Source organism: Tauraco erythrolophus, chromosome 13, assembly GCF_009769465.1.
Source record: "Tauraco erythrolophus isolate bTauEry1 chromosome 13, bTauEry1.pri, whole genome shotgun sequence".
Taxonomy (NCBI): Eukaryota; Metazoa; Chordata; class Aves; order Musophagiformes; family Musophagidae; genus Tauraco; species Tauraco erythrolophus.
In genome coordinates, this window is record NC_141477.1 from 24,045,397 (window position 1) to 24,072,104 (window position 26,708).

The 26,708-nt window shown below is 50.4% G+C and overlaps 1 protein-coding gene across 1 annotated transcript; it reads left to right on the forward strand.

Annotated features, from left to right (window-relative positions):
- Positions 1 to 2,499: 2,499 nt before the first annotated feature.
- On the forward strand, positions 2,500 to 25,888 carry HDAC8 (histone deacetylase 8). The gene is made up of 11 exons (XM_086619523.1): positions 2,500 to 2,586; positions 3,001 to 3,053; positions 4,514 to 4,644; positions 6,850 to 6,991; positions 11,001 to 11,113; positions 12,164 to 12,241; positions 12,666 to 12,774; positions 15,356 to 15,528; positions 17,165 to 17,259; positions 23,132 to 23,237; positions 25,213 to 25,888. Exons 1-11 carry the CDS (start codon positions 2,500 to 2,502, stop codon positions 25,233 to 25,235), a joined length of 1,110 nt encoding a protein of 369 aa, XP_086475649.1. The 3' UTR covers positions 25,236 to 25,888.
- Positions 25,889 to 26,708: the final 820 nt, after the last annotated feature.

A 26,708-nucleotide genomic window follows, 5' to 3' on the forward strand; every position in this document is an offset into this window, starting at 1 on the left:
GAGTGGTGTTCCACAGGGGTCAGTATTGGTACTGGTGGTGTTTAACATCTTTGTTGGTGACATGGACAGTGGGATTGAGTGTAACCTCAGCAAGTTTGGTGACGACACCAGGCTGTGTGGTGTTGTGGACATGCTGGAGGGAAGGGATGCCATCCAGAGGGACCTTGACAGACTTGAGAGGTGGGCCTGTGCGAACCTCATAAAGATCAACAAGGCCAAGTGCAAGGTCCTGCACATGGGTTGGGGCAGTCCCAAGCACAAGTACAGGCTTGGCAGAGAATGGATTGAGAGCAGCCCTGAGGAGAAGGACTTAAGGATGTTGGTTGGTGAGAAGCTCAACATGAGCCGGCAATGTGAGCTTGCAGCCCAGAAAGCCAACCGTGTCCTGGGCTGCATCCAAAGCAGCATGGCCAGCAGGTTGAGGGAGGGGATTCTGCCCCTCCACTCTGCTCTTGTGAGGTCCCACCTGCAGTACTCTGTTCAGCTCTGGGATCCCCATCATAAGAAGGACGTGGAGCTGTTGGAGCCGGTCCAGAGGAGGGCCATGAAGATGATCCGAGGGCTGGAGCACCTCTCCTATGAAGACAGGCTGAGTTGGGGCTGTTCAGCCTGGAGAAGAGAAGGACTTTTTGCAAGGGTGTGTAGTGACAGGACAAAGGGGTAAAGGCTTTAAACTGAAAGAGGGTAGATCAGATATAAGGAAGACATTTTTAACAATGAGGGTGGTGAAACACTGGAACAGGTTGCCCAGAGAAGTTGTGGATGCCCCATCCCTGGAAGTGTTCAAGGCCAGGCTGGATGGGGCTTTGAGCATCCTGATCTAGCAGAAGGTGTTCCTGCCCATGGCAGGGGGGTTGGAACTAGATGATCTTTGAGGTCCCTTCCAACTCAGACCATTCTATGATGATTCTATAATGTGAAGGGCTTTACCAGTCTACAAAGTTTTCTTGTGATGTCTTTAACTCAGGCCCCAGGGAGGCAGCGGAATTCCCTAAGAGGAGGGTCTCTCCAGCATATTGGACCCTCTGTTCCTCTCAGAAGAGTCACCTAAAACTATAACCCATCTTCTTGTCCTCATGGAGGTGGTCATGATACAAGCAGTAGGTGTTTCTGACCCTGGCAACAGCTCTGGTGTCGATGGACTGTCATCCATTTACCGGCCTTCCACAGCCAGCCTCGTATCTGTTGTGCAGAGGCACCTGGGAAGGCGCGGTGGGCAAGGAGGGGGTCTGCCTACCACCCTGAGCGTGGACTTGCCTCCATTCACTGCTTTCCTTTAAGCTACTGCTTTCAGCCTGGCAAGAGGAGGATACAGGATCCCCTTGATACTGTTGTGTTTTTTTTTTTTCTGGTGGCTGTTCCTGTTTCTGTCTTGGGGAGGGCAGAAACAGCCTCTCACAGCTCTGCCACCGTGCTGAGCAGATTGTCTGCCTGGTCACACCTCACCTAGCTGTTCTCACCACTGCCGTATCTTACCAGTGAATGGCTCTGGCACTCCCTGCAGCCTGAGACCTGGATGGTTGCATGTTTTTGTGGGAGCCCTGTCTGGGGTGCCGCATTCATCCTGGCGAGTGCAGAGGACTTTGCTTTCTGCTAGGTTCCTACCATTGCTAAGCTCCTTCTGAGAGGGTGGCAGCCACCAATTAAACTCACTGCTTGAGATGGTAGAGCTGCCGTGCTACGCTCTGCCTGCTCTGCCTGCAGTGCTCCTGGCTACTGGTGCTCCCAGGGCTGTGGGGGTGGTTGCGGCCCTCTGCACAAGGATCAGCTGCTCTGCTGCAGATTAGGGCTGCTCTGGAGAAGCTCCCATCAGCAATTTACATTTTCCTGTGTGTTTTTACTGATCTGCAGGTTTGTTTGGCCTTAAAGCTAGGCTTGAGACTAGCTTCTGAGTTTCCTCAGGGCTGCTTCCTGATGGTAGCAGCTATTCTGTAATTGTTGCACATTGATCCTTCCACACGTGCTAAACCCTGCCCCAGGCACAGTCCAGCCTGACTTGTCCCTCTGTCCCAAGAAAATCAGGAGACGGTGCGTTTGGGAGTCAGGCGGGCTCTGGCCGAGTGCGGGGAGGCCCAGCAGAAAGCGTTGGGCAACTTCTGCGGCCGCTCTGGAGAGCGGGGCGCGGGGCTGCATCCTCTCTAGGGGAGTCTCCCGCCGCCAGGCGGGGCCGGGTGGGTGCGTACGTGCGGCCTCGGGCCTTTTTTAATGACGGTTAATACGTTTTTAAAGAAATGCCACCACCCTGAGCTGCGTGCGGAGGGGACCCCAATAAAATGTGTCCAACGCAACTGTGTGGCTTCTTTTCGCCCGGCTGGGCTGGGCCGGCACCGCCAGGGGCTCCGGGCGCTGGGACCCCGGGCTGCCGTTCCCCGCAAGGCAGCGGAGCGACCGCTCCTCCCGGTGTGCCCCGGGGCCGGAAGCACCCGCGCGGCGGGGCGGAGCCTGTCCCGGCGTGCCTCGGGTGGGCGGCACCGCGGGCGGCCCGGCCTGGCGGCGCTGATGGCGGGCGCTGCGCCGCCGCCGGTGTACGTGTACAGCCCGGAGTACGTGGCGCTCTGCGACTCGCTCTGCAAAGTGCCCAAGCGGGTCAGCGCTGCGGCGGGGGCTGGCGGGGCCTGCGGGGCGGACGTTAACGGGCCCGGTGGGACCGCGGCGCGGGGGCGTTGGGAGCGCAGCGGTGGGGCCGGGGGTCGGAGCGGGCCGAGGGCGGCTGTGGGGAGCCTGGTGGAAGGGCCAGTGGCGGGGGGGCACCCCGGCCCGGGGCGGGTCAGAGGGGGAGCCCGTCTCCCGGCTCGCACCGCCTCCGGCAGCGCGGGAGCGTGGGGCTGAGACACAGAAGCGGCACTTCCCGGGCCCGCCCGCCCTGCCGAGCAGCTGCGCACTGCTGTGCCCTGTCCCCTCCAGACGCACCCTGCTCATTCAGCCTCCCAGTAGCTGTGCGTCTGTCTTCTACGTTAGAGCTGCTCTCACAGTCGTCGTCTTTTTTTTTTTTTTTTTTAGGCCAGTATGGTACATTCATTGATTGAAGCGTATTCCTTACTTGACCAGATGAAGTAAGTGCTCCTGTTTTCTGTGAAGAGAGTATTTTCTTCTCTGCTAAGGTTTGGAAGATACTGAGTAACTGCAGGTCGTATACTGTCCCTGCTGGCAGCATGATTATAGAAGCCCACACACAGTACGTGTTTCTAAGATCTAAGGAAAGTCAGCTTGTTTTGCTAAATGGGCAAGATTATGGTAATTATGGCAGGTGTAACTTATGGTTACCCTTCCTGGTCCTATGGAGTACCGATTGCCTTGTGCTTTCTCCATAGAGTACAGTGTCACCTGCTGCTCTCATGGTTCTGAGCAGAAACCATCCTTGTTGGTGCTGCTCCAAATCCGCTGGCCAGTACTGATGCTGAGAGGGACCATGTTGTTTTGCTGTGTTAAGGTTGATTTGGGAGACTTTTTGTAAAGTCTTGGTGGTGTTCAGGAGATAAGATGAGATCTGAGGCAGAAGAGTGAGAACCCTCCTGCCCCGTTAACCTCTTGACACTGGGTGATACGAAAGGGGATGTCCTAGGTTATGATGTAAGATGTGCCCAAAAGTATGTATTCTATCACCATCTTCATGAGCGTGAAAAAAAGGCTTAGCTCAGCTTCTCTTATGCAGCATCTCATAAAATCTTAAAAATATTGCATGCTTCAGTTCAGCAGAGCCAGAAAGTCCTACTGGGACTTTTCTGTTAAAGGATTTTTTTTCTTTCTGGTCATTTTGGTAGAGCGTGCTTGAGAAATGGCTGCAGGTACCATTATAGAGGCAGACTGAAAGGGCTGTTCACCCTGGCATGGGGTGAGAAGTGCCCAGCACCTAGGCTAGCCAAGAGCTGGGAGCTTCTTGCATTCTTCCAGTAGCAATGGAGCTGTACTGCGTTGTCTGTGTGTGCTCCCAAAGTCTGAGAGTTGGAGAGGGCTTCAACTTGTCAGAAGATTTAGGTAGGCAGATTGCGAAGTGCCCAAACCTGGCGCAAAGGTGATGTGTGAGTCACTGGGAACAGAGACGGCCTCTGCTTTGAATGCAGATGGAGTTAAGTGCATGTAAGAGGTGCTGCTCAGCTCTTGACCCAGTAGGCTGGTATCTTGCCACAGCACTGGGCTGGGCCTGGATATTTTCACTCTGTTATTTCCTCTGTGTGTAACCATAGTGTTGGATCAGCTGGGAATTGCTGAAACTGGGAGAACATGCAGAAAAGGGAAGAAACTTGAGGCAAAGTGGAAGGGTTAATGCAGGCAGCACCTGCAGGTGGTACTTGTTGGAGTGGGCACAGCAGACAGTACCAAGCTGGGGGAAAGGCCTACTCCAGCTCAGCTGAGCATCTTTCTCACTCAAAGTAACAGTCCAGTGCAAGAGGAGGAGGAGGTTTTGTTTGCTTTTTCAATGGTAACTGCCAAAAGAAGGCTCCTAGTCTTAGGAAGTTCCAGATGAACCGTGGAGCCTCTTGTCCTGACGTGCTCCCTTCCTCTCTCTGCCTAGGATAGTCAAGCCAAAAGTGGCCTCCATGGAGGAGATGGCGAGCTTCCACACGGATGCCTACCTGCAGCACCTGCAGAAGGTCAGTGAGGAGGGGGATGATGACCATCCGGAATCTGTGGAGTATGGACTGGGTAAGGATGTGTATCTTCAGTGAGAGATTAACTGAGTATCAGGTCCAGGATGCTTTTTGCTGGAGCTGAGGTTAGACAGAGAGATGAGCTCAGGTGGGCTGCTGGGCTGTTTACAGAGGGAAACAGTCTTCGGTGGGGTGTTGCGGAACCGGGTCAGCCAGCGGTCATCTGTCAGGCTGGTGTTTTCACTGTTGCCAGCAGAGGGTAGTGTCAGCCTCATGCTACTGCTTTGAGTATCTCAGGCAGGACAGAAGGCCCTGACATGCTGCCCTTGGAATAGTGCTGAGACTGGCTGCTGCGAGCCTGCTGTGGTGGAGGGCATGCGTGAACAACGGCCTGAATGAAGCTACAGTCAAAAAACAGAGCGGGTGCTGTTTGTCTGATGACTTCGCTTCCATCTTCAGTGGAGGGTTCTTGCCTGCCTGGATTTAAGACAGCCTGAGCAATGCAGTATGACAGCAGTTATACTATAACAGTTATACTATATATAATAGTTATAATAACAGTTGAGGTGGCTGTGGGTACTATCTTAGCCTTAGGAGTGATCCAGCACTAAGGCAGTGGTGCAGATTCTGTGCTGATCTCATGAGTCTCCCCCTAGATCTGCCCTTTACATTTCTGAAGCTAATCTGTCTGCAGGCAGAAGAGCAGCCTTGGGGTCTTGCCTTACTGGAGAATGGCTCCAGGGAGGTTGCTGTAAGAGCAGGTGAAGATCATATTCAAGGTATAGACCTGCAGTGTAGCTAGGCCTGTCCCCTTTGTGGATGTCTGGTTTTGGAGGGAGACACATCAGTGACCATGTCAAGACTTTCCTGGTAGAGTAGCCAGAGAACAGGAAGCATTTTTGCAAGATTGGTATGAGGGCTAGCCAGTCACACAGATCAGAAGTTGGTTCAAGACTCATCTGTGAATGATCTGAGTGCAAAGAAACATTTTGATTGTTGATTTTTGTTGTAGGTTAACCTTGCCTGGTTGCCAGGTGTCCAGCAAGATTCTCCTTCTCTCCCCCTCCTCAATAGAGTCGGGGAGAATATATGATGGAAAAGATGGGGGATTGAGAGAGGGGCAGGGAGATCACTCAGCAGTTACCATCACGGGCAAACCAGACTCGACTTAGGGAAATTAATTCAATTTATTGCTAATTAGTAACAAAGTAGGGTAGTGAGAATTGAAAACAAAACTAAAATCACCTTTCCTCTCATCCACCCTTCTTTCCAGACTCAACTTCACTCCCAGCTCTTCTACCTCCTTCCCGTGTGAATAATGCAAGGGGGTGGGGAATGGAGGTTGTGGTCGGTTCATCACACGTTTCTGCTGTGCCTTCCTGCTCAGGGGAGGACTCCTCACACTCTTGCCCTGCTCTGTCGTGGGGTCCCTCCCATATGAGACAATCCTCCACAAACTTGTTCAACATGAGTCCTTCCCAGGGGCTACAGTTCTTCACGAACTGCTCCAACATGGATCCTTTCCATGAGATGCAGTCCTTCAGGAGCAGACTGCTCCAGTGTAGATTCCCCCACGTGGTCACAAGTCCTGCCAGCAAGCCTGCTCCGGTGTGGGCTCTCCATGGGGACACAGCTTCCTTCAGGCACATCCCCGTGCTCTGGTGTGAGGTCCTCCGTGGGCTGCAGGTGGTTATCTGCTCCACCATGGACCTCCATGGGCTGCAGGGGGATGGCCTGCCTCACCGTGATCTTCACCATGGGCTACAGGGGAAACTGCTCTAGCGCCTGGAGCACATCCTCCCCCTCCTTCACTGACCTTGGTGTCTGCAGGGCTGTTTCTCTCACATATTCTCACTTCTTTCTCCTAGCTGCCGTGCAGCGTTTTTTACCCTTCTTTCAATATGGTATCACAGAGGCGCCACCAGCATTGCTGATGGGCTCAGCCTTGGCCAGCAGCGGGTTTGTCTTGGAGCTTTGTCTGTCTGACACTGGTGCAGCTCCTGGTGTCTTCTCACAGAAGCCACCCTGCAGCCGTCCCCGCTACGAAAACCTTGCCAAGAAAACCCGATTCAATTCTTTTTCCTACTTACGTCCCCTAAATCAGTTGTGTGAGTCCAAATCTGATACCTCTTATGAGGGTATTGTGCCTGGAACAGAAAGGTAGAGCGGCAGTTAAAGAGAGATGGCTCAAAACAAAGAGAATGTGCTTCCCTCAGAGGAAAAGGCCTGTTGTGTCTGACACACAGACTCTTACCTGCAGGTTACGACTGTCCGGCTACTGAAGGGATCTTTGAGTATGCGGCAGCTGTGGGAGGAGCCACCATCACCGCAGCCCAGTGTCTGCTGGACAGCAAGTGCAAGGTAGCGATTAACTGGCCTGGAGGGTGGCATCATGCAAAGAAGTAAGAAAACAATCTCTTCCTTTGTGTTTTCTCACCTGGTGTCTGAACCCCACCTCCCAACTTTTCTGCAAATCTTCAGGGTGCAGCCATCGAGGTGGAAGAGAGAGCAAGGTCTGAGATGAGTGAGGGAAGGCAGGAGGTAGGAAAGAAGCAGACTGTAGGGCCGAGGCCTGAGAGTAGGCTGGTTACTGCCTTGTCCTGGTGCTATCATGGACTGCCGTGCGGGTCTGGGGCAGATGTAGTCAGAAGTGTCCTGCCATCCACTGAAACTTGGTCATCTCTGGGAGTTCAAGTGTGAATTGATTTTGCAAAGTCCATAGAGAAGGACTGAGGAGGGGCAAATGGTTAGTGTTGCTTGGAAGAGAATGAGAATGTGGCAACATGTTGTCTGAATTGGTTTATGTGGCTTTTTTGGTTTCTTGATAAGAGGTTTCAAACAGTGTGGGACTGACCTCTGATTTTCCCCGTGCTCTGTGGATGGCTGTTTGCTCTGAGCTGTAATGTCAATAATGATCTTCCAGAACAACAAGAGAGGAAGTAAAAATTTCATCCGTGAATCCTGTGATTCTGTAATGGTACAATAATTTGTTTCCGTGTGTGTTAGGTTTGTGCGGTGGGGTTTTGGTAGCTGGGGAGGGGCTACAGGGGTGGCTCCTGTGAGAAGCTTCTAGAAGGTTCCCCAGCTCCAAGTTGGACTAGCCTCTGGCCAAGGCTGAGCTAATCAAGTAAACATAAACATATTTAAGAAGGGAAAAAAGAAACTTCTAGGGGGTAACTTGCAGCAGAGAGAGAGGAGGGAGGTGGGGACTGCGCAAGTGGCTGCCTGTGGGGCTGACAGGGTTTGTCGGGCTGGTCGGGCCCAGTGCAGCTGCAGGGGAGAGAAGAGTGGGATGTGAGAGAAACAGCTATGCAGACACCAAGGTCAGTGAAGAAGGAGAGGGAGGAGGTGTGCCAGAGCTGAGATTCCCCTGTAGCCCCTGGTGAGATAGCAGGCTGTTCCCCTGGAGCCTATGGAGAATAACGGTGGAGCAGAGATCCACCTGCAGTCTGTGGAGGACCCCGCGCAGGAGCAGGTGGCTGCACTTGAAGAACGCTGTGACTCCAGAGCATTGCTGAAGCCCGTGCTGGAGCAGTGTGTTCCTGAAGGACTGCACCCTGTGGAACAGGCCCATACTGGAGCAGTTTGTGAAGAACTGCAGCCCATGGGAAGGACTTACATCAGAGAGCATGCAAGACTGTCTCCTGTGGGAGGGACCCCACGTTGGAGCAGGGGAAGGGTGTGAGGAGTTCTCCCCCTGAGGAGGAAGGAGTGGCAGAAACAACATGTGATGAACTCACCACAACCCCTATTCCCTGTCCCTCTGCACCACTGGAGGGGAGAAGGTAGAGAAATGAGGAGCAAAGTTGAGCCTGGGAAGAAGGGAGGGGTGGGGGAAGGTGTGTTTAAGATTTGATCTTATTTCTCATCCTACTGTGATTGGATTGGTAACAAGTTAAATTTATTTTTTTCCCCAAGTTGAGCCTGTTTTGCCCATGACCGTAATTTGTGAGTGATCTTTCCCTGTACTTGTCTCGACTCACGAGCCTTTCGTTATATGGTTGGGATGGAGGAGTGAGCGAGTGGCCACATGGTGCTTAGTTGCTGGCTAGGCTTAAATCACGGCACCATGGCTTCCCTGTTTTCCATGGATGTATGTTTTATCTTAACTCGTGTCCCTCATCTCCCAAAACATGAGGCCTGTCTGCAAATACAGGCAAGACAGCACCCTTCCTTGTCCCCTGCTGACTGGCCTTTGCAGTGCTGTTCTGTTTCCCTGGGGACCCCAGAAATTAGCATGAACCACATTTCTAATCCTAACAACTTGAACATGAGCGCACAGGTTACTCTCCTTGCTCTGGTGACTTTTCTGACCTGGCAGAGAAACTCTGCAGGTGTTACAGTGGTGTACAAATTCCAGTGATGGCAGCGTCTCATCAGGACTCTTCTTGGTCATCACTTTGCTGAATATGGGTTCAGCTACGACTTGCGGAGAAAGGAGAGAGTTTAGCTTGGCTGAGCTGAGGTCTCTTTCTCTTCGCAGGACGGATGTCTTTTAAAAAATCTTCTATTCTCTTTTGTCTTGATTATGTGGTTTATAACATGCCTGCAACAGAAGAAGTCTTAGCAGTGTTGCTGCCATTGAGCTGTGCTTTTAGCACTGTTCTGGTAAGCAAACGGTCAGTTTAAAGACATTTTATACTTACTGATCCCAAAGGAGCCTTGCCAGTCAACCCAGCGAGGTAGCGTGGGATGCTGCAGCATAGGCAGCAGCTCTGATAGGTGCCAGTCCAGTGTGAAGGTCCAGCCAGACTGACACCCAACTGCAAGTGCCTGGTGCTAGGACCTGTGTCCTAGCAAATACGTGTCTTTTTGTGAAAAAAGACCTGCTGTCTGGTAGCTTAGTTAATTTACACAGTCGTAAAGGCAGGAATGGTAACTACTGTCAGCAGAAGGTGAAATGCTAAGTCGGTGCCTTTTCTTGACCGAGCCCTGCCCTCCCTTCTGACAGTGACAGTCTGAGCTCTGCTGTGTGGATCCGTGAGGGGGAAAATCCCAACTGCTGGCCCTGACCTGCAGCTCTGATGCTCATCAGCCTCTGTCCGAGCTGCTGTCCTGCTCTGCTTGGCCTTGAGTTTGAAAGAGATCCTGTGTTACAGCATGGAGAGAGTACCCGAGACATGACATAGTTCACTTTGCCTCCTTGCAGGCTGGGAAGAAGGAGAGGAGTACGGTGTGTAATCACACTTAAGGAAGATTCCAAGGGTACTTGTAATATCCCAGTTCTCAGCATCGCTGTAAATGAAGGGAGTCATTGGGAAGCATCTGTGCTGCATGACATTTGCAGGGGGTGAGAGCAAGTGCAGTTCTGCCACCCCACGCTTGCTCCTTACCATTTCCAGCTGTTTGTTGAGCAGGGGAGTGTTGGGGGAAATGAGCCAAGTGCGCTGTGACTGAAAGTCAAGAGGCATGTCTTAGATTCTGGAGTCGTTTGAGCCAGGGAAGGAGGGCTTTGGACACTCCTGTTGCAAAGTATACAGCTTTGGTTTAAATCAGCTATCCAGGGCTGACCTAAGAGTGTCTATGGGCTAGAGCTAAGTGGTGACAGAGACTTGGCTTCGAAGCGAGTCTGGAGTAGGGATTAAGAAACTTTCTTGTTCCTTTGATGCCATCAATATGGAAGCTGCCCCGTGATGTATGTCAGGGATAAATCTTTCCATGCAACATCTGTCTTCTGTTTAGGAGCTGGGGCTGTCTTCTGGCTGAGCCCAAGAGCTGTATTGCGAGAGACTGCATGTGGGGCATCTCATTTGTGTTTTCTGGGAAGAAAGGGAGAGTGTTGCTTTGGGAAGAGGCTTAACCTTCATACCCCAAGACTTCAGAACAGAGCAGCAGAGTGTTGCAACTGCCTTGGACCTGCCTTTCACTGCCAGGACCTTCCTGGGAGCTGTGACCCAGACTGTAAGGATGGAGTGGCTGCCTGCCTACACCTGTCTGGCACTTGCAGGAAAATGGCCAAGCAGGACTGTCCAGCAGCCTGTCGTCTTGCCACAGAGGGAGAGGAGGTACAGTGGAGAGCAAGGTTGAGTCAAGTGGCTCTGAACTTCTTCAAAATATCTCAGGTGTAGAAAGCTAACATTTTATTTGTGCAACAGTGAAATGGTTAGAGGTACCCTGCCCAAGCTCCCCATGGGTCAGGGCCTCTCTGCAGGAGAACCAGCTGATGCTTTACCAGCTGCCAGAAAGGCCAGGGTTGAAAAGCGATTGGCACAAACAGTCGTGTTCTGTGTGCTTCCCAGCCATATTTTGAGCTGCCCCTGACCCAACTCTTGTGTGCTGCTGGGCCTTGGCCAGGCTCTTCATCCTCCTTCGTGCCTCTGCAAGGTGGAGACTGGCAAAGTAAAGTGACAACACCGAGATCAGTGGTGGTTGCGTTGACGATGTTCAACCTCACAGACATTGTTTTCACAGAGATGAGGCTTCTGGCTTCTGTTACCTGAACGATGCTGTCTTGGGGATCCTGCAGCTGCGCCAGAAATTTGACCGTGTCCTTTATATCGATTTGGATTTGCATCATGGGGATGGTAAGGCCCAGTGCTGCAAACAGCACAGCTGCACAGACTCGGGGGGAGGGATGGGAGAAGTCAAGGCCTTTCAGGGCAGTAGGGCTTTACCTGCTGCAACAGCTGTGGCTTTGCCTCCTTTCAGTGCAGTCATATTCCCTCAATCCATTTCTCCCTTGTCCTGCTTTAGGGATTTGCCCTGTGCTGCTCATCAGACCTCTTTTGAGGGTCTGGGCAGCTGTCTTGTACTTATAGCAACAAACTCTGTGTTCCTATTCCAGTAACCCCCTCTGCCAGTGACTCTACAGCAAGGACTTCTCCCAGTTTCTTGTCTCCCATCCCAGCAGAACAGCTGCTGACAGTGTTTGTTTAATGCAACCAGTACAAGAGGGAAGCAATCAATAGTAAATGGTGCTTTTAAAAGAAGGCTTGATGCTGTAAAACTAAAGCCAGAGCTGGCCTTCCTGAAACTGCTCTCTCCTTCAGGGACATTATTTCAACACCATTTAACATTTCCTGCTCTCCTAAATTTTCTGGTGTGTTTCATTTTGCTCTGTTCCCCCCTCGCCCCTATATTTCGTTTCTGTGAAGTTTCCTGTTACTTCTTTTTCCTTCCCCACCTCCACTATTTTAATATGTCTTTAAGGAAAAGGTGTGTTGAAACGCAGCAGTGCTGCAAAAAAGCAAAATAGCCCAGTAGCTCTGGTTCTAATCAGACCCAAGCTCTGGCCAAGTCATCCCTCTGCAGCTCCCTGCCCCAGCCTTGCAGGTGAAGCAGTGGAGGCAAGTGCTGCTAACATGGGCACTGACCTGAAGTATTTAGATCCCTTCAGTACTGGTTAGCATGAGACCTGTCAAATTCATTTCTGTTGTGACCTTTGCTGCAGTTGAATTCGAGTCTCTGTTGATTAAGGATGGATTTATTGAGCCACATCTGGTTTTCTACTTTTGTCATTCTGTTCCTGCTCTGCTTGCTGCCCCATGTTTATCGAGTGGCTCGTTGGTGTGTTTAGACTCTGCCGTTTATGTGAATGATGCATGAAAGCTTTTTTCTCTTCCCTTTTCTGACAGGAGTTGAAGATGCCTTTAGTTTCACCTCGAAAGTCATGACTGTTTCTCTGCACAAGTTTTCACCAGGATTTTTCCCAGGCAAGTTGAACTTGGCGAGGTTTGTGCTAATTCGGTTCATGCATGACTGACAAGGCCCCAGCAAAGGCATGTCCCATCCCTTCTGTCCAGCAGAGGTGTCTTGCTGCCTCTCCTGTTGACCCAGGAGAAGGAAAGAGGGGGAACTACATGTTTGGCATTTCTCCCTTTCTGGTTGTGGCTAAGCTCTGGGCTGAGCCACTGCCGGGTGACCACCTGCAGCCCTTGAAAGCTGCATGACAGCATTGGACAGAGAGTGAGAACCAGGTCCATCCAACCCATCCTTTATTGGTGGTGGCAAGTGGACTTCTCCGTAAGCGTGCCAGAGATCCTGATGCTCTGCTCTCATTTGAGACATCCCACGCGTTTCTCTTCCTGCTGATCCCCTTTGCCTCGCAGCTAACCATGGGGCGTTTCTGTTTTTCAGGCACCGGTGATGTGACAGATGTTGGCCTGGGGAAAGGTCGCTATTACAGTGTAAATGTACCTATTCAAGATGGCATTCAGGATGAGAAATATTACCAGATCTGTGAAACGTAAGCCCTCCTGTTCTGATACAGTTTACTTGAATGGGATTTTAGAGAACAGAGACTGCACAAAATTTGTTTATTTACTATTTTTAATTACGGTGCTTCCTTAAGGCTTGCTGCTTCCCCTGTTACAGTTTTTGATTACAACGAACATGGATCTTAAGAGGTCTCAGAGATCTTGTCCAAATACCTAGGCAAACTGAATATACAGAGACATTTGTGGGTGACTGGAGGGTCTCTGCCACAGATCAGCCTTGTGTGTTTGAGATGCTGAGGAGGGACAAGTACTTTTTAGCTGTGGATCTTAGGGCTAGATGTTTTTTCTTCAAATAAGTGCTCTGAACCCTGATTGTCTGTGGGAGATATGCTTGGGGCTGAGCTAGAAGTGTTTTCCAAGTATTGTATGTGCTGGAAGAATGAAAGGCTGAAGGCTGAACGTCTGCCAGTGATTGAGCTGCCTCCTGGCAGGCCCCTCTATCACTCAGTTGGTGATTGACCTCCCAAGCTGTTGCCCATGTCAAAACTGGGCTGCAGAGCTTGTTCATATCAAAAGGAGAGGGGCCTCAGCGCAAGGCTGCCAGACGCGGTAGCACATCCACCTTTCAGCTTTAACACTTGAGGACTGAAACCTCTATGGACTTATAGCCCACTAGGGCAGTCATGCTGTGGCCGTGCCTGCTGGTAGCTTGTTGGTGCTTGACACTGCTGGTGTTACAGCAGCCTTCTTCCTGTTGGGGGACGTGTTTCCGAAAGGCAGGGCTGCTTTAGGGGCTGAATAGAGGTTAGGAGCCCAATCAGGAGTAGCCCATTGCATGCATTCCTGGTTGAAGGACGTCAAAACCTACCATAGGTTCCAAGCAGCATGTAACCAAAGCATCTACAGAGACATTTTGAGATCTCTTGGGCAAAGACAAAGAGTTCTGTTCTGGCTGGGAGGCAGTCGTGCATGACTGTGGGTGTCTTATCCAACTGATGTCTAAGGAGGATTGCCTGTGCCTCTCAAACCTGTGGTGGGATTGGTGAGCATGACTCCCTCTAACACAGGTTTCTGCAGGCTGACTACACCCTGCACAGAGCATTTCCTCATAGTATTCTGCTGTGTCCCCTGCTGCTGAGAGGAGACCTGCTCCTTGGCAGCTCTCTGCTCCTTACTGAGATGCTGCCAGATCGGGCATCTCCAGAACAAAAAGCCAGGGAGACACTGCGCAAAACAATCTCACCTCCCTTGGTGTCAGGGACAACTGCCTCACCACTCTCAGTGGAGGCTGTTCCGCTGCAGCACGGCAATATAACTAAGCGAGGAGGAAGTTTGCTCTTGGTGTCTCAGAGCATGTGCACTTTGAAGTTGCCTCTCTGTAAACTACAGCGCTTGTGTTTGATCGCTTTTGTTCTAGTAGATGAACTGTCCTGCTTTTGGGGTTGTGTGGCATACGGGTAATTGCCTGTTGTTTCTGGAAGTTGAATGACATGGCCTCCAATTAAAGTACATTGTTACTAATAGCTGCTGTGTGAAAAGGGGGGCAAAGTGTGATGTTATTTATTGGTTTATTTTCTGGAAAGTCTGGTATATTTAAAATTTTGAAGACAAAGGCAGCCAGGGATGAAAAGTTTCAGAGCTGCCATGAGAGTGACAGCACTAGAGCTGGATGCTGAGTTTGTGGTATGCTTTCCTCATGCAGAAATGTGCCCCAGGCATGTTCCCACTAGAAGCCTTCTCTCTGGGAGTCTTACCTGCTCATGTAATCTCTCTATCAAAAGAGAAAGTTACAATGGGTCTGCCTAATTGTAAGCATCTAGAATAGCTGATTCACTTGATCGCCTTCCAAAACTGCCCGAATTAAAATGAAAACACTGTTGTGAAAGGAACATGTTTTTCTCCATTATTTGCCTTGTATTGTGGGCTTTGGAACACAGTGCTGGGAACAGGATTATTCCCTTTGTGGTGTTCGTAATACTAAATATCTCCTGGAGCAAAGCCAAATGTCTGACATGCCTGATTGCCTTCTGCAAGAGAGAATACTTCTAATAAACTTATCTCCAGGGCACTGGCCCTACTGCATCCCAGCATCTGCTAGAGCTGGGGGAAATGTATTTCTGCCTCAAAAGCCATATGGGAGAGAGGAGAGTGAGAACCTAGACAGAGCCTTCCTCTGTTTGTCCTGGTGAGAGCTGTCATAGAGTTTAAGATTGTTGTTTTGCCAGACCCTGCTCTTCACTGTGACTTTTACAGGGGAGAAAAGCCCCTGGATTTGGCTTGCAGCCCTTAGACTCAGGGCAGCCAATGTTAATGTGTGGTTTGATGCTACCACTAAGCTGATCAAGACTAGATTCCCCTCCCCTATGTTCTCCGCGATGATTTTGGCTTCATCAGCCTTGTGATGAGTACTCTGAGAGCTAAACTTACTGCAGGAGAGCAGTGGAGGCAGAAGGCTAACTAGGAGCAGAGAGATCATAACTGGTACGAGGGAGATGGGAGCAGAGAATGCAGAAACCTTGAGAGGTGTGGATGGATCTGAAGGACCAGGGTCATGCCACCAGCGTCCCTTTGAACCACGACAGCGCTTACCAACCCCACTTCTCTCCACAGTGTGCTGAAGGAGGTGTATGCTGCATTCAACCCAGATGCAGTTGTGCTGCAGCTGGGGGCAGACACCATTGCTGGAGATCCCATGTGCTCCTTCAATATGACGCCCGAGGGAGTGGGCAAGTGCCTGAAGTACGTGCTGCAGTGGCAGCTAGCAACTCTCATCCTGGGAGGAGGTGAGTGAACGCACATCCTGCTGTTCACAAGGAAATTAGTTTTTCCTCCTGTGACCCTTCCTCGAGTGCGTGCCCTTGAGCTCTGCACTGACTGGAATTTAGCAGGGTGACTGCTGGGCAGTGTCAGGAGGGCACTCTGTGGTGCAGTACTGTTTTCACACAGATCTGAAATCCTTAGGTGCAAGTCTCAATCTTAATCCTAAAATCTTGAGTTAAAGGCTGCTTAGCTCTTCTGGGGAAGAGCAGAGGCTGTTAACCCTGATGAACTGACCCTGGCTTCTCAATGCACCTTTGATTCCCATCTCTGCAGATCAGCCCTTCAGCACTTCTCTTTAAAAGTGAGCGCTGTGTTCCCAAACCTACCTCGGGCATGTGGCAATGAATGATTTTGTTTGGATTCAAGCAGGAGCTTGTGAAAAGGACTGACTGCCTGCATGGTACAGCAGGGCTCTGATAGTGAAAGCTAAAGTTCACTTAGCTCTTCTGTGCTGCATAACCAACTGCTTGTTCAGTGGGGAGAGCACAGGCTTTATGCAACAGAACGTTTCAGAACCACAAAAGCCCACTGTGTGCCAGGGAGAGCCCCCCAGCTCTGTGCCTGGAGCCGTATCAGATCTAGCTGTTGTCCTTTTTATGATGAGGTCACGTTAAGCCTAAAATTCTATGTGCTTAACACACGTTGTTTTGGCAACGTTATGAGTGTTCAGTCCTGCTGTGGCATGTCTGTGGGTATGCTGAGGATGGCACCTTTCAGGCAAAAAGAAACCCTAAAGCCGTTGTCAAAAAATGAGAGACAACTGTTTGTCACTCGTGAAAATACCAAAGGAGTGTCCACCACTGCAGCTTGTGGAGGCATTTGAAGTGGAAATTGGGAGAAGATTCAATACTTGCAAAAAAAACCCCAACAAACCACAACCCAAGGAGAAGGGAACGTTTTAAAACATGGACTCTTTCTCTTTTCAAAGTGTTTTTCTCTCTTACTAGTTTAGTCATTTTTGCTGGGAAACGAACTTCTGAGTCTCTTACAGGATTGCTTTCAGCTATGGTTTCTCCTTGTGGGCTCACGTACTGTTACTGTGAAGGTGACCATTACCATACTGACTGTGAAACGTCATGTACTTGTAAAGCAGTGGCGAGTTGTACTACAGGGCTTCATAGGTGTCCTCTCAAACATGCCAGTGCTGAAGAACTCACCAGCAAATGGCTGGGCTTGTGTATTATTATGTATGGGTCAAAGGCTGGCATCAAAAAGCAGGAATCCCCTGTCTCCAATTCTCTGCTTGTTACCTTTGAACATGCCTCCTTGTTGCCAGAAGAGAGCCCAGCGCATGGAGCTGGGGGCTCGTGCTGGGTCTGAGATAACAGCTGGAGAAGCCTGGCCTGTGCCACACTGGGTGTAGCTGGGGTTCAGTTTGAGAGGTCTGCTTTTGCGTTCAGTGTCGTTCGGACTGGGCCTTGTGTAGCCAGCAAGTAGAAACTGCAGTTTTTGAGCACAGCTTGAGTGGATGAAATTAGCTGAATTCATGTAAACTGCGTGTGTTGCCTCCACTGTTTGTTCCTTCCACTAAAATTTCCTCCTCTCTCTTCCCTTTCCCCACTCTTCCCCCTCCAAAATCACAATTCTTGCTGGAGACAGGAGGCTACAACCTTGCCAACACAGCTCGCTGCTGGACATACTTGACTGGGATCATCGTTGGGAAAACGCTGTCCTCTGAGATCCCTGATCACGAGGTAAAGCTTTGACAAACCCTCCCTTCTCCTTGCACGAGAGCCAAGTCATTCTGCCCAGTGACTAAGGGTACCAAGAGACCTGCATGGTTAAAGGGGTAACTATTGGGCAAACTCAAGTGGAAAAAGAGAGTGTACAGATCATGGAAGGAGGGGCAGGCCACTTGGGAGGAATATAGGTCTGCTATCAGAGGATGTAGGGAGGCAACTAGAAAAGCTAAGACCTCCTTGGAATTAAACCTTGCATGAGAGGTCAAGGACAACAGAAAGGGCTTCTTCAAATACGTTGCAGATAAAACTAACACTAGAGGCAATGTAGGCCCATTGGTGAATGAGGAGGGTGCCCTGGTGACAGAGGATAAGAAGAAGGCAGAGTTACTGAATGCCTTCTTTGCCTCAGTCTGTACTGCTGGAGGCTATCCTGATGAGCCCTAGAACCCTGAGGCTCCTGAGGAAGTCAGAATAGAGGAGGAGTCTACCCTGATTGATGAGGACTTGGTTAGGGACCAGTTAAGCAACCTGGCCATCCATAAATCCATGGGTCCTGATGGGTGGGATTCACCTGCGAGTGCTGAGGGAGCTGGTGGATGTCATTGCCAGACCACTCGCCATCATCTCTGCTAAATCGTGGGGAACAGGAGAGGTGCCTGAGGACTGGAGGAAAGCAAATGTCACTCTGGTCTTCAAAAAGGGCAAGAAGGAAGACCCAGGTAACTATAGACTGGTCAGCCTCACCTCCATCCCTGGAAAGATAATGGAAGAACGTATCCTTGGTGCTGTCTCTAGGCATATCAAGGATAAGAGAGTCATTAGGGGCAGTCAACATGGCTTCACTAAGGGGAAGTCGTGCTTGACAAACCTGATAGCCTTTTATGAGGACATCACCCAGTGGGTGGATGATGGTAGAGCAGTAGATGTGGTCTATCTTGACTTCAGTAAAGCATTTGACACAGTCTCCCATGCATCCTCACAGCTAAACTGAGGAAGTGTGGTCTGGATGAACAGATGGTGAGGTAGATTGTGAACTGGCTGAAGGATAGAAGCCAGAGAGTAGTAGTCAATGGGACAGAGTCCAGTTGGAGGCCTGTATCCAGTGGAGTTCCGCAAGAGTTGGTACTGGGACCAGTATTGTTCAACAAGACTTTGGAATAAATTGCCCAGAGAAGTTGTGGATGCCCCTTCCCTGAAGGTGTTCAAGGCCAGGTTAGACGGAGCCTTGAGTAGCCTGATCTAGTTGAGAGGCATCCCTGCCCATGACAGGGAGGTTGGATTAGATGATCTCTAAGATCCCCTCCAGCCTATGCCATTCTATGATTCTATGACATGGATGAGGGAATAGAGTGCATGGTCGGCAAGTTTGCTGATGACACTAAACTGGGAGGAGTGGCTGACACACCTGAAGGCTGTGATGCCATTCAGAGAGACCTGGGCAGGCTGGAGAGTTGGGCGGGGAGAAATTTAATGAAATACAACAAGGGCAAGTGTAGAGTCTTACATTTGGGTAAGAACAACCCCATGTACCAGTACAAGCTGGGGACTGAACTGTTGGGGAGCAGCACAGAGGAAAGGGACCTGGGGGTCCTGGTGGACAGCAGGATGACCATGAGCCAGCAATGTGCCCTTGTGGCCAAGAAGGCCAGTGGTATCCTGAGGTGTGGTTAGTAGGTCGAGCGAGGTTCTCCTCCCCCTCTACTCTGCCCTGGTGAGACCGCATCTGGAATATTGTGTCCAGTTCTGGGCCCCTCAGTTCAAGAAGGACAAGGAACTGCTTGAGAGAGTCTAGCGCAGGGCCACAAAGATGGTTAAGGGAGTAGAGCGTCTCCCTTATGAGGAAAGGCTGAGGGAGCTGGGTCTCTTTAGCTTGGAGAAGAGGAGACTGAGGTGGGACCTCATTAATGTTTATAAATATGTAAAGGGTGACTGTCATGATGATGGAGCCAGGCTCTTCTCAGTGGCATCCAATGATAGGACAAGGGGAAATGGATATAAGCTGGAACATAGGAGGTTCCGCTTAAACATGAGGAAGAACTTCTTCCCAGTAAGGGTAACAGAACACTGGAACAGGCTGCCCAGAGAGGTTGTGGAGTCTCCTTCTCTGGAGATGTTCAAAACCCGCCTGGACGCGTTCTTGTGTGATCTGATCTAGGTGCTCCTGCTCCGGCAGGGAGATTGGACTAGATGATCCTTTGAGGTCCCTTCCAATCCCTAACATTGTGTGATTCTGTGATCCAAATGGCATCCTTGCGGCTCAGTGCTGTTCTGTTGGGCTTGGAGCAGGGAATAGGCCAATTTGCCCTTAGGGGATGGGGAGGGCAAGCTGTCACAAAGCCCTGATTGCAATGAAGCCCTTTCATTGTTTCTCACCTGTTCGCTGGGGCACATTCCAGCATCTGCTGGCTGCTCTGCTGGTGTTGAGCTCGGTGCCTGGCCCAGGCCCCTTTTTCCTGGCCTCTATGCCTACTATTTTCTTCCTCGAACACTTCTTTCCCTGCAGTCATTCCACATTCCCATCTCCTGAACCATTACTCCCACCCTCTTTCAGACCACCAAAGCACCTGGCAGTCCTGCCGCTCCACTGGGTACAGCTCCTTTCTCTAGGTGGGAGGAAAGACATTTGCAGTCCCAAGTATACCTCTCTCTGGTTTAAACTTCAGCTCCTTTTGGCCTTCTCAGGGCTTTAGGATTGCATATCAGTCATTTGTGATTCTCTTAGTTCTGGCATGCCCAAGTTTTAAAAGGGAGCAGTTGTGAGTTTCCAGGTGAGCTGCTGATTAAGGAGAGGATTTTTAGCTTTCCTTGTGAGTCATGGTTCTCAGGGATGAAAAAGATACCTTGTTCCCTGTTACAAATAAATGGATGAGTGAATAGTGCCGGCGTTTTGTTGTTGCCGAAGCATGAGCTTGCCTGCTTGTAACATCCTCCTTGTTCTGAGAGGTAAAGAAACAGAATGAGTCTTTTCTGAAGCACTGAAAACCACCTCTTGAATCCCCTCTGGGCTACAAGAGAGTGAATACAAGGTGCTTGTACAAATGGCTGTTTTGTGCTATCTTTGGAAATATTGAGGCTTAAGCCTCTCACCTCAAACAGAAAATGGATGTTTTGTTTTGGTGGATTTGCCTCCCTGGGTCCCTGTGGTGAGTCAAAACTCAGCCGATTCCCAGGTGCTGCTTGTTGCTTTTTTCAGTTGATGCATGGTTGAAATAATTTCTTTTGTTAGTGCTTCCTCAGAGACAAAAAGTACCTCTAGCTACAGCAATGAGAGATGGTCCTGTCCTTACCTGCCTGGCTGTCCTCCTGCTGACACAAGGCAGCAGAAACAGGCAGGGGCTCTTTCCACTGCCCCTGTGCCCTGCCAGTTTATGTCTCAGCCCTTGTGTCTCAGTCTGTGACCTGGGGTGTCTGGACACGTGTTTTTTCCTGCCACCTGCACAGGAACCTGCGGTAGAGGGGTAGGAATGCGTTGAACAGCTGGAGCTGTTTGCTTCAGAGCACCTGCATCATACCTCTTGGATAAGCCAGTTACAGATTTACCAGCTTGCCCTGTTGTCTTGCTTCCTGGTGGATGGTTTAAAATCCAGCCAGCCCCGAGCTCTTCTGTGTGACTGCACTTTGCAACCAATACCGGGTGGCTCAGCACATGGAGCTGGTCTACAGGATATTAGTTGTATAATACCAAAATCTTCTCAACTGCCATAAACCACGTCAAAGCAAAAGTCCAGGTATTTTTGCCTTTTAACACAGACTTTGAAAACAGTTGCATGAAACTGTATTAGTGCTCTGTTTCGCTTGATGTCACAGAAATCAGAGGATGAGGAAGTGCAAAATGATGCCTTCATCAGGATTAACTGTGCCTCATTTCGTAGGTTGGATGTGCTAGACCCATGGTAGTGCTGTGCCACTGCCTGTGTAACCAGCAGGTTGTGCAGCTGAGACCAGTTACTGAGAGGTGTGCGTTTTCCGTGTGCTCTTTCGTGGATGTTGCAGTCAAGATGTTATGTGTTTCCTTTTTTCCTGCAAATAAGCCAGCTTCCTTGGTTTGTGGAGTCAGTGGGCTTTGCCAGTGGAGCCTGTGTGCTCTGGGAATAGCTGTCTCCTGTTCACACTACAAGAGCAAACTCAAATCAGACTAGAGGTACCCGCTCTCAGTGAGGACTTCCCAAAACATGTTGGTGGCTTCTACTGTAGCCATTTTCAGTCTTTCTAAGCAGGAAAAATGTCAGTGTTCCCCTCTCATGTCAGTATTTCAGCAGGGGCTTTCCAAAGCAATTTCCAGACAGAGGTGAAGAAAGGAAAATGTTTAGCTATGAATGAGATTACTTGAGAAAACTGTGAAAATAGTCTGCTTCAAAAATACACCTCAGTCCTTGGGCTGACCACAGAGAGGCTTAGAAAAAGACGGCTAGCCTGCTAATTAGCTAAGCATGTGCTCCCATGCTGCATGATACAGCTGAGTAGGGCTTTCATGCAGGCTGGCCCTGGGTCCATCTTCTGATCTGAATAGTCATAGTAATTTTTTTAATGAACTAAGAAGAGCAGCCACAATGTACTGCAGCTTCCCGCTGCCCCATGTTGGTTTGGGGGACAGATGGGATCTCATTCTCACAACGTTGAAAGCATAGTTCAAAACCCTGACTCGCTAAAAAGGAGATATTTTTGCATTTTTTAAGTCAGCTGGCTGGGTCTACAGTGGCTGAACATTGCACAAATGAGCTGGTGGAGCTGTCAAAATCTGCCTTTTACACCCTTTTCAGTGGGATATTGTGTTGGCCCACAAAAAAGTATGGTGGGCAGCAGGGCAGGCAGCGCATCACCTGCCCTGACCGAGGTGCCTTGCCTGTTCTGTGTGAATAGCTGATGTACTTGCAGAGCAGGCAGCTCCTTAAGACTGTAATTCAAAGGCTGGTAAACCCAGCATGATTTGATGTTTGCTTTCAAATGCTGGACTATAACCTGCAGCATTCAGGAGTCACTTCCTTTTCCTCATCAGTACTGACACGTTGAGGTCTGCCTAGGGAAGCCCTCATTGCCACTGCTAATACAGAGATGTCGATCTTGTGTTGCCAGCTCTGCCACTTCCAATCTCACCCTTAAAGACGACCCCAGCCCTGTGCATCATTAATCACTTGGGAGATTATAATGCTGTGATTTTCCCTATCTTTGGTACAATGGCTTTGAGTCTGGACTAGTTCTCTGTGGGGTGAAGCTTCCCGGGAGCAGCAACAGGACTGATTGCAACTTCACCGTTGAATTTTTAACCCTGATGTGTCTGCTTCTTTGCTCAGTACTGCTTGCCTGTGAAATAAAAATGCTGGCAATAATTTGTTAATCTGTGTTATCATGTAAAGCCCACATGCTGCAGATTTTCTTATTCAGACTCAGCTGCAAGCTATTGGAACACTCAGCCAGGAAAGACACATTATTAACCTTGAAACACACTGATTTTTCTCCTTCCGGGTGTTTCACAGTCACATCAATGCAGCACTCTGCAAGGTGGGGTGGGAAGCTGAAAGGAAGGATATCTGATAGGGAGCACTTGAATTTTGTTCATGAAAAAAAAAAAAAAAGAGGTTTGCGAGTAACCACTTGTAAAATGAGTGTTAACAGCTTTCCCGATTAAAGCATTTGAGTAGACATGAGACTGCTTTTGTCTGCACCACTGAGCTCTGCTTCCCAAGTCCTTAAATTGATAACAGTTGCAAACTTCAGGTGGGCACAGACTCTGCAGAAGCACTCTGATGTAGTTAAGCTACATGTGTCCCCTCAAATGGAGAAAATGTTTTTGCCTTTTTACAAACAGGTACCCATGGGAAGCCCTCCTTCCAGCCTCAGCCAGCCAGAGACCTCAATGCTGAATCTCCTCTCTTCTTCCCTGCAGTTCTTCACTGAGTACGGTCCTGATTATGTGCTGGAGATCACACCAAGCTGCAGACCAGACCGCAATGAGCCACAGAGAATTCAAGAAATTCTTAACTCTATCAAAGGTGAGTTGTCCAAGCCAACACTCCTGCTTCAGGCTTACAAGTCTTTTTAGAGGGGACTTCAGGAAAACTCGCTGAAGTCTTTCTTGGTGACTAGAAAGATGAACCACGTTCACTTGACTGCTGATCGTGTGCAGTGTCATCTGTCTCCTGCTTCACTTGGGATTCTCAGTGTTAGTAGCACATCAGCTCAGAGCTACGGGTCCCTGTTAGCAAAAGCTGCCATTGCATTTCTTCTGGCTGGGCAGAGGAGCATGGGACTTCGTCCTTACTGGAGTCATAGAACAGCGTGGGTTGTAGGGGACTTCAAAGATCATCTGATCCAAACTTTCGTGGGAAAGACAGCCAAGATGAAATTATTTAGTACCCTGTCCAGTCGCATCTTGAAAACCTCTACCTTGTCCCTGGGGAGGTTGTTCCAATGATTGATTGTTCTCTCTTTAAAAAATTTCTTACAACAAGGTGAAACCTCTCCTGGTACAACTCATACCTCTTGCCTCTTGTCCTTTCCATGTGGCTCCTTGTGAAGAGACAGCCTCTATCCTCTGTAGCTGCCCTTCAAATACTGGAATACTGTGATGAGTTCCTCCCAAGCCTTCTCCAGGGAGAAGAAACCCAACTCCATCAGCCTTTCCTCATAGGGCCATCCCTTCAATCATCTTCGTGGCCCTCCTTTGGACCCTCTCTAGTCTGTCTATGTCTTTTTTTGATTTGTGGGGACCACAACTGCACACAGTACTCCAGGTGCGGCTGACACGCACTGAGTAGAATGGGATGATGCCATCTCTATCTCTGCTAGTAATGCCCTTCCAGATGCTGCTCGGGATCCAATTTGCCTTCGCTGCTGCAGTGGCACACTGCTAGATCATGTTCAGCTTGCTGCCCACCAAGACCCCCAGGTCCCTTTCAGCAAGGCTACTCCCCAGCCACATGGATCCTAGCCTGAACTGGGCTCTTTGGTTATTCTCTCCCAGGTACAGGACCTTGCCCTTGTCTTTGTTAAACTTCGTACTGTTCTCGTTACCCCACTCTTCCAGCTTGTTAGATCTCTATAAGATGGCTCTTTCTTCTCATGTGTCCATCTCAGCACCCAGCAGCACTGTCATCCCTCCATTGGCCCTTGCGGCAGAGACAGAGCCACCTTGCTTGTCTCAGAGCTGCATGCAAGGCTGGGGCTTGCCTGAGGGCAAAGGAAGATGGTTCCCCACCTGATCTCCATGCATTTCCTCAGGAGCTGAGACAGTGCTCTAGCCAGGCAGGAGACTGAAAGCTGTTGGAGTCCAGGGCAGGCAGCTCAGGCAGCTGGGTGAGCCCTGCCAGCTCCTGCCAGCCTTGTTCAATGCCCTTGCCCATCTGTGTCGTCCCTGTCCCCAGGAGGAGCTGCAGGCAGCGAGACAGGGCTCGGCAGCCCTTTTCACTCTCTGTGTGTGTTATGATGTGTTGGTGTTAGAAGCAAGAGTAGGAGGAGGTGGGTGGGAGATGTGATGATGGCTGTGGATGCCCTGGGGTGTCTGTTCCCAAGCACAGGCCAATTCTAGGGAGGGGACATTCCCCCTGACCTGTCCAGGAGTGGAGGAGGAACAGCATTGCCCCAGAGCTGGTAGGGAGAGGTCTCTGCTGCGTACTCCTGACAGCGCATCCAGCCTGGAGGAAAGACAAGGCAGCAGGGAGTGGGTGTGTGCCCCTCCAGTGCTGGCCCGTGAATCCTAAACCAGTGATCAGTCCACATGAGAAACTCATAGCAGAAGTGGTGGCAGGGTCTCCCTTCGGTAGTTCCCCAAGTCTGGCTTGGAGGAGGACAGCAGCCTTTGTGAAGGGAGCAAGGGGCCAGCAGGGATCGAGGTCTGCGCTGAGGCTGGGATTCCTGTATCACTGCCTGGTCCCTCAGGCATAGGGGTGGCACCCTTGTCTCTGGCTGGGCCCCTCCATGGGCTGAAATATCAGTGGAAAACACTTTTCTGCCTCCTTTTATTTGCAGGGAATCTGAAGCATGTTGTTTAGCGGAGAAGGAAGGCTCAGGTTTCCACAAGAGTATTTCCTGTGGGGAAGACAGCACGTTTATGTGAGCAGCTGATGAAATCTGTGGCTGCGGGGGAAATTTGGAACAAATTACTGTTGGATGGTTGATTTTTTTTCTCTTTAAAGAAAAGCTGCTGCAACCTTGAGCACCACGGCTCTACCCAGGCAGGAGTATGGGCCCTCCAGCCATAGCTTTCCAGTGCTGGCAGAGCCTCCTCTGCTCCTTTCTCTTTCCTTTTTTAACACCATGGAGCTTATTCTCGTAACTGGTTTTAAATGTTTTTTAAGAGAGGGACTGCTTGGAGCTGTGAACCCTCCCCAGATGGAGCCCAGCACCGCATTGCCTTCCTGGCAAGAAGGAAGAGCACCCTCAGAGTTGCCCACCCAGGGAGCATTGCCCACCCAGGGAGTGTTGCTGAGGGCTAGCCTGCACCTGGGGCATGGGCCATGCCCCTTACTCATAGAAAGGCATGGCCATTGTGTTTTTATCTGGGATTTTTTTTTTAAATAAAGTATTTGAAATACTCTTCCAGCCCTTTCCTTTCTTCCTGCACCCACCTTGCCTTGCCAGTGCTCTTTTCCACAGCACTTCACACATCCAGCGGAGGTCCAGCCATTGCTGGAAAGCAGAGATCTGCAGTTATGTTTGTGACCATCTCTTCCAGCCCCATCACATGAGGCAGCACAGACCCCCACACAGGGCAGTGGGTGGGCTCCCGAAATCCTGTGCGGAGGGGCCAGACCCCAGGGATGCTCTCCAGAGTGTCGAGAGAGATGCAAGGCAGGATGACAACTCCTGTCCCAGGACATCTCAGATGAACCTCCAGATGGTCCAGCGCCCCATGAGAGCTGCCACTCAGCATCTCTGCAAGGCATCTCAGCAAGGAAACAGGTACACAAATACCTGGGGTAGATCCCTCCCAGTGCCTCAGGCCATGGAGCCTGGCCTCTTCTGCCCTTGTCCCCTCCTTCACCGGCTGTGCAAAGCTTTTGTTTGTGCCCTTTATATTTAGAGATGGCCAGTTACTGTGGGAAAGCGTATTTCTTGTTGCTTTAACTAGATTACGCTGGAATAAATAGTAAGATGAAGGGACTCCCAGCTTGGCCTAGCTTTGTTTTGATCTTTTATTTTTCACCGACAATCCAAACAGGAAATCCAGTATGGAGGGAGTTCAGCTGGACGTGGCTCCCATGTCCCTGCAGAGTGGCTCCTGACACCCTCCCTGCTTCGCCCCTTGTACTCCGTGTCTGCTGCAGTGGGGTGGGGGGACACCAGCCTTGTGTGGTGCCTGCTGGCAGGTCGATGCTGCCACCAGCACAGCAAAGGCTCTCAGTGCCCGGGGGAAATGCCAGCCCTGGGGATCATTCCACTAGGAGAAAAGTGGGGTATGAGAGAGCAGAGAAGCTGGCTGGCTGCCCCCTCCAAGCTACCCTGGGGCCCCGTGTGCATTGTCC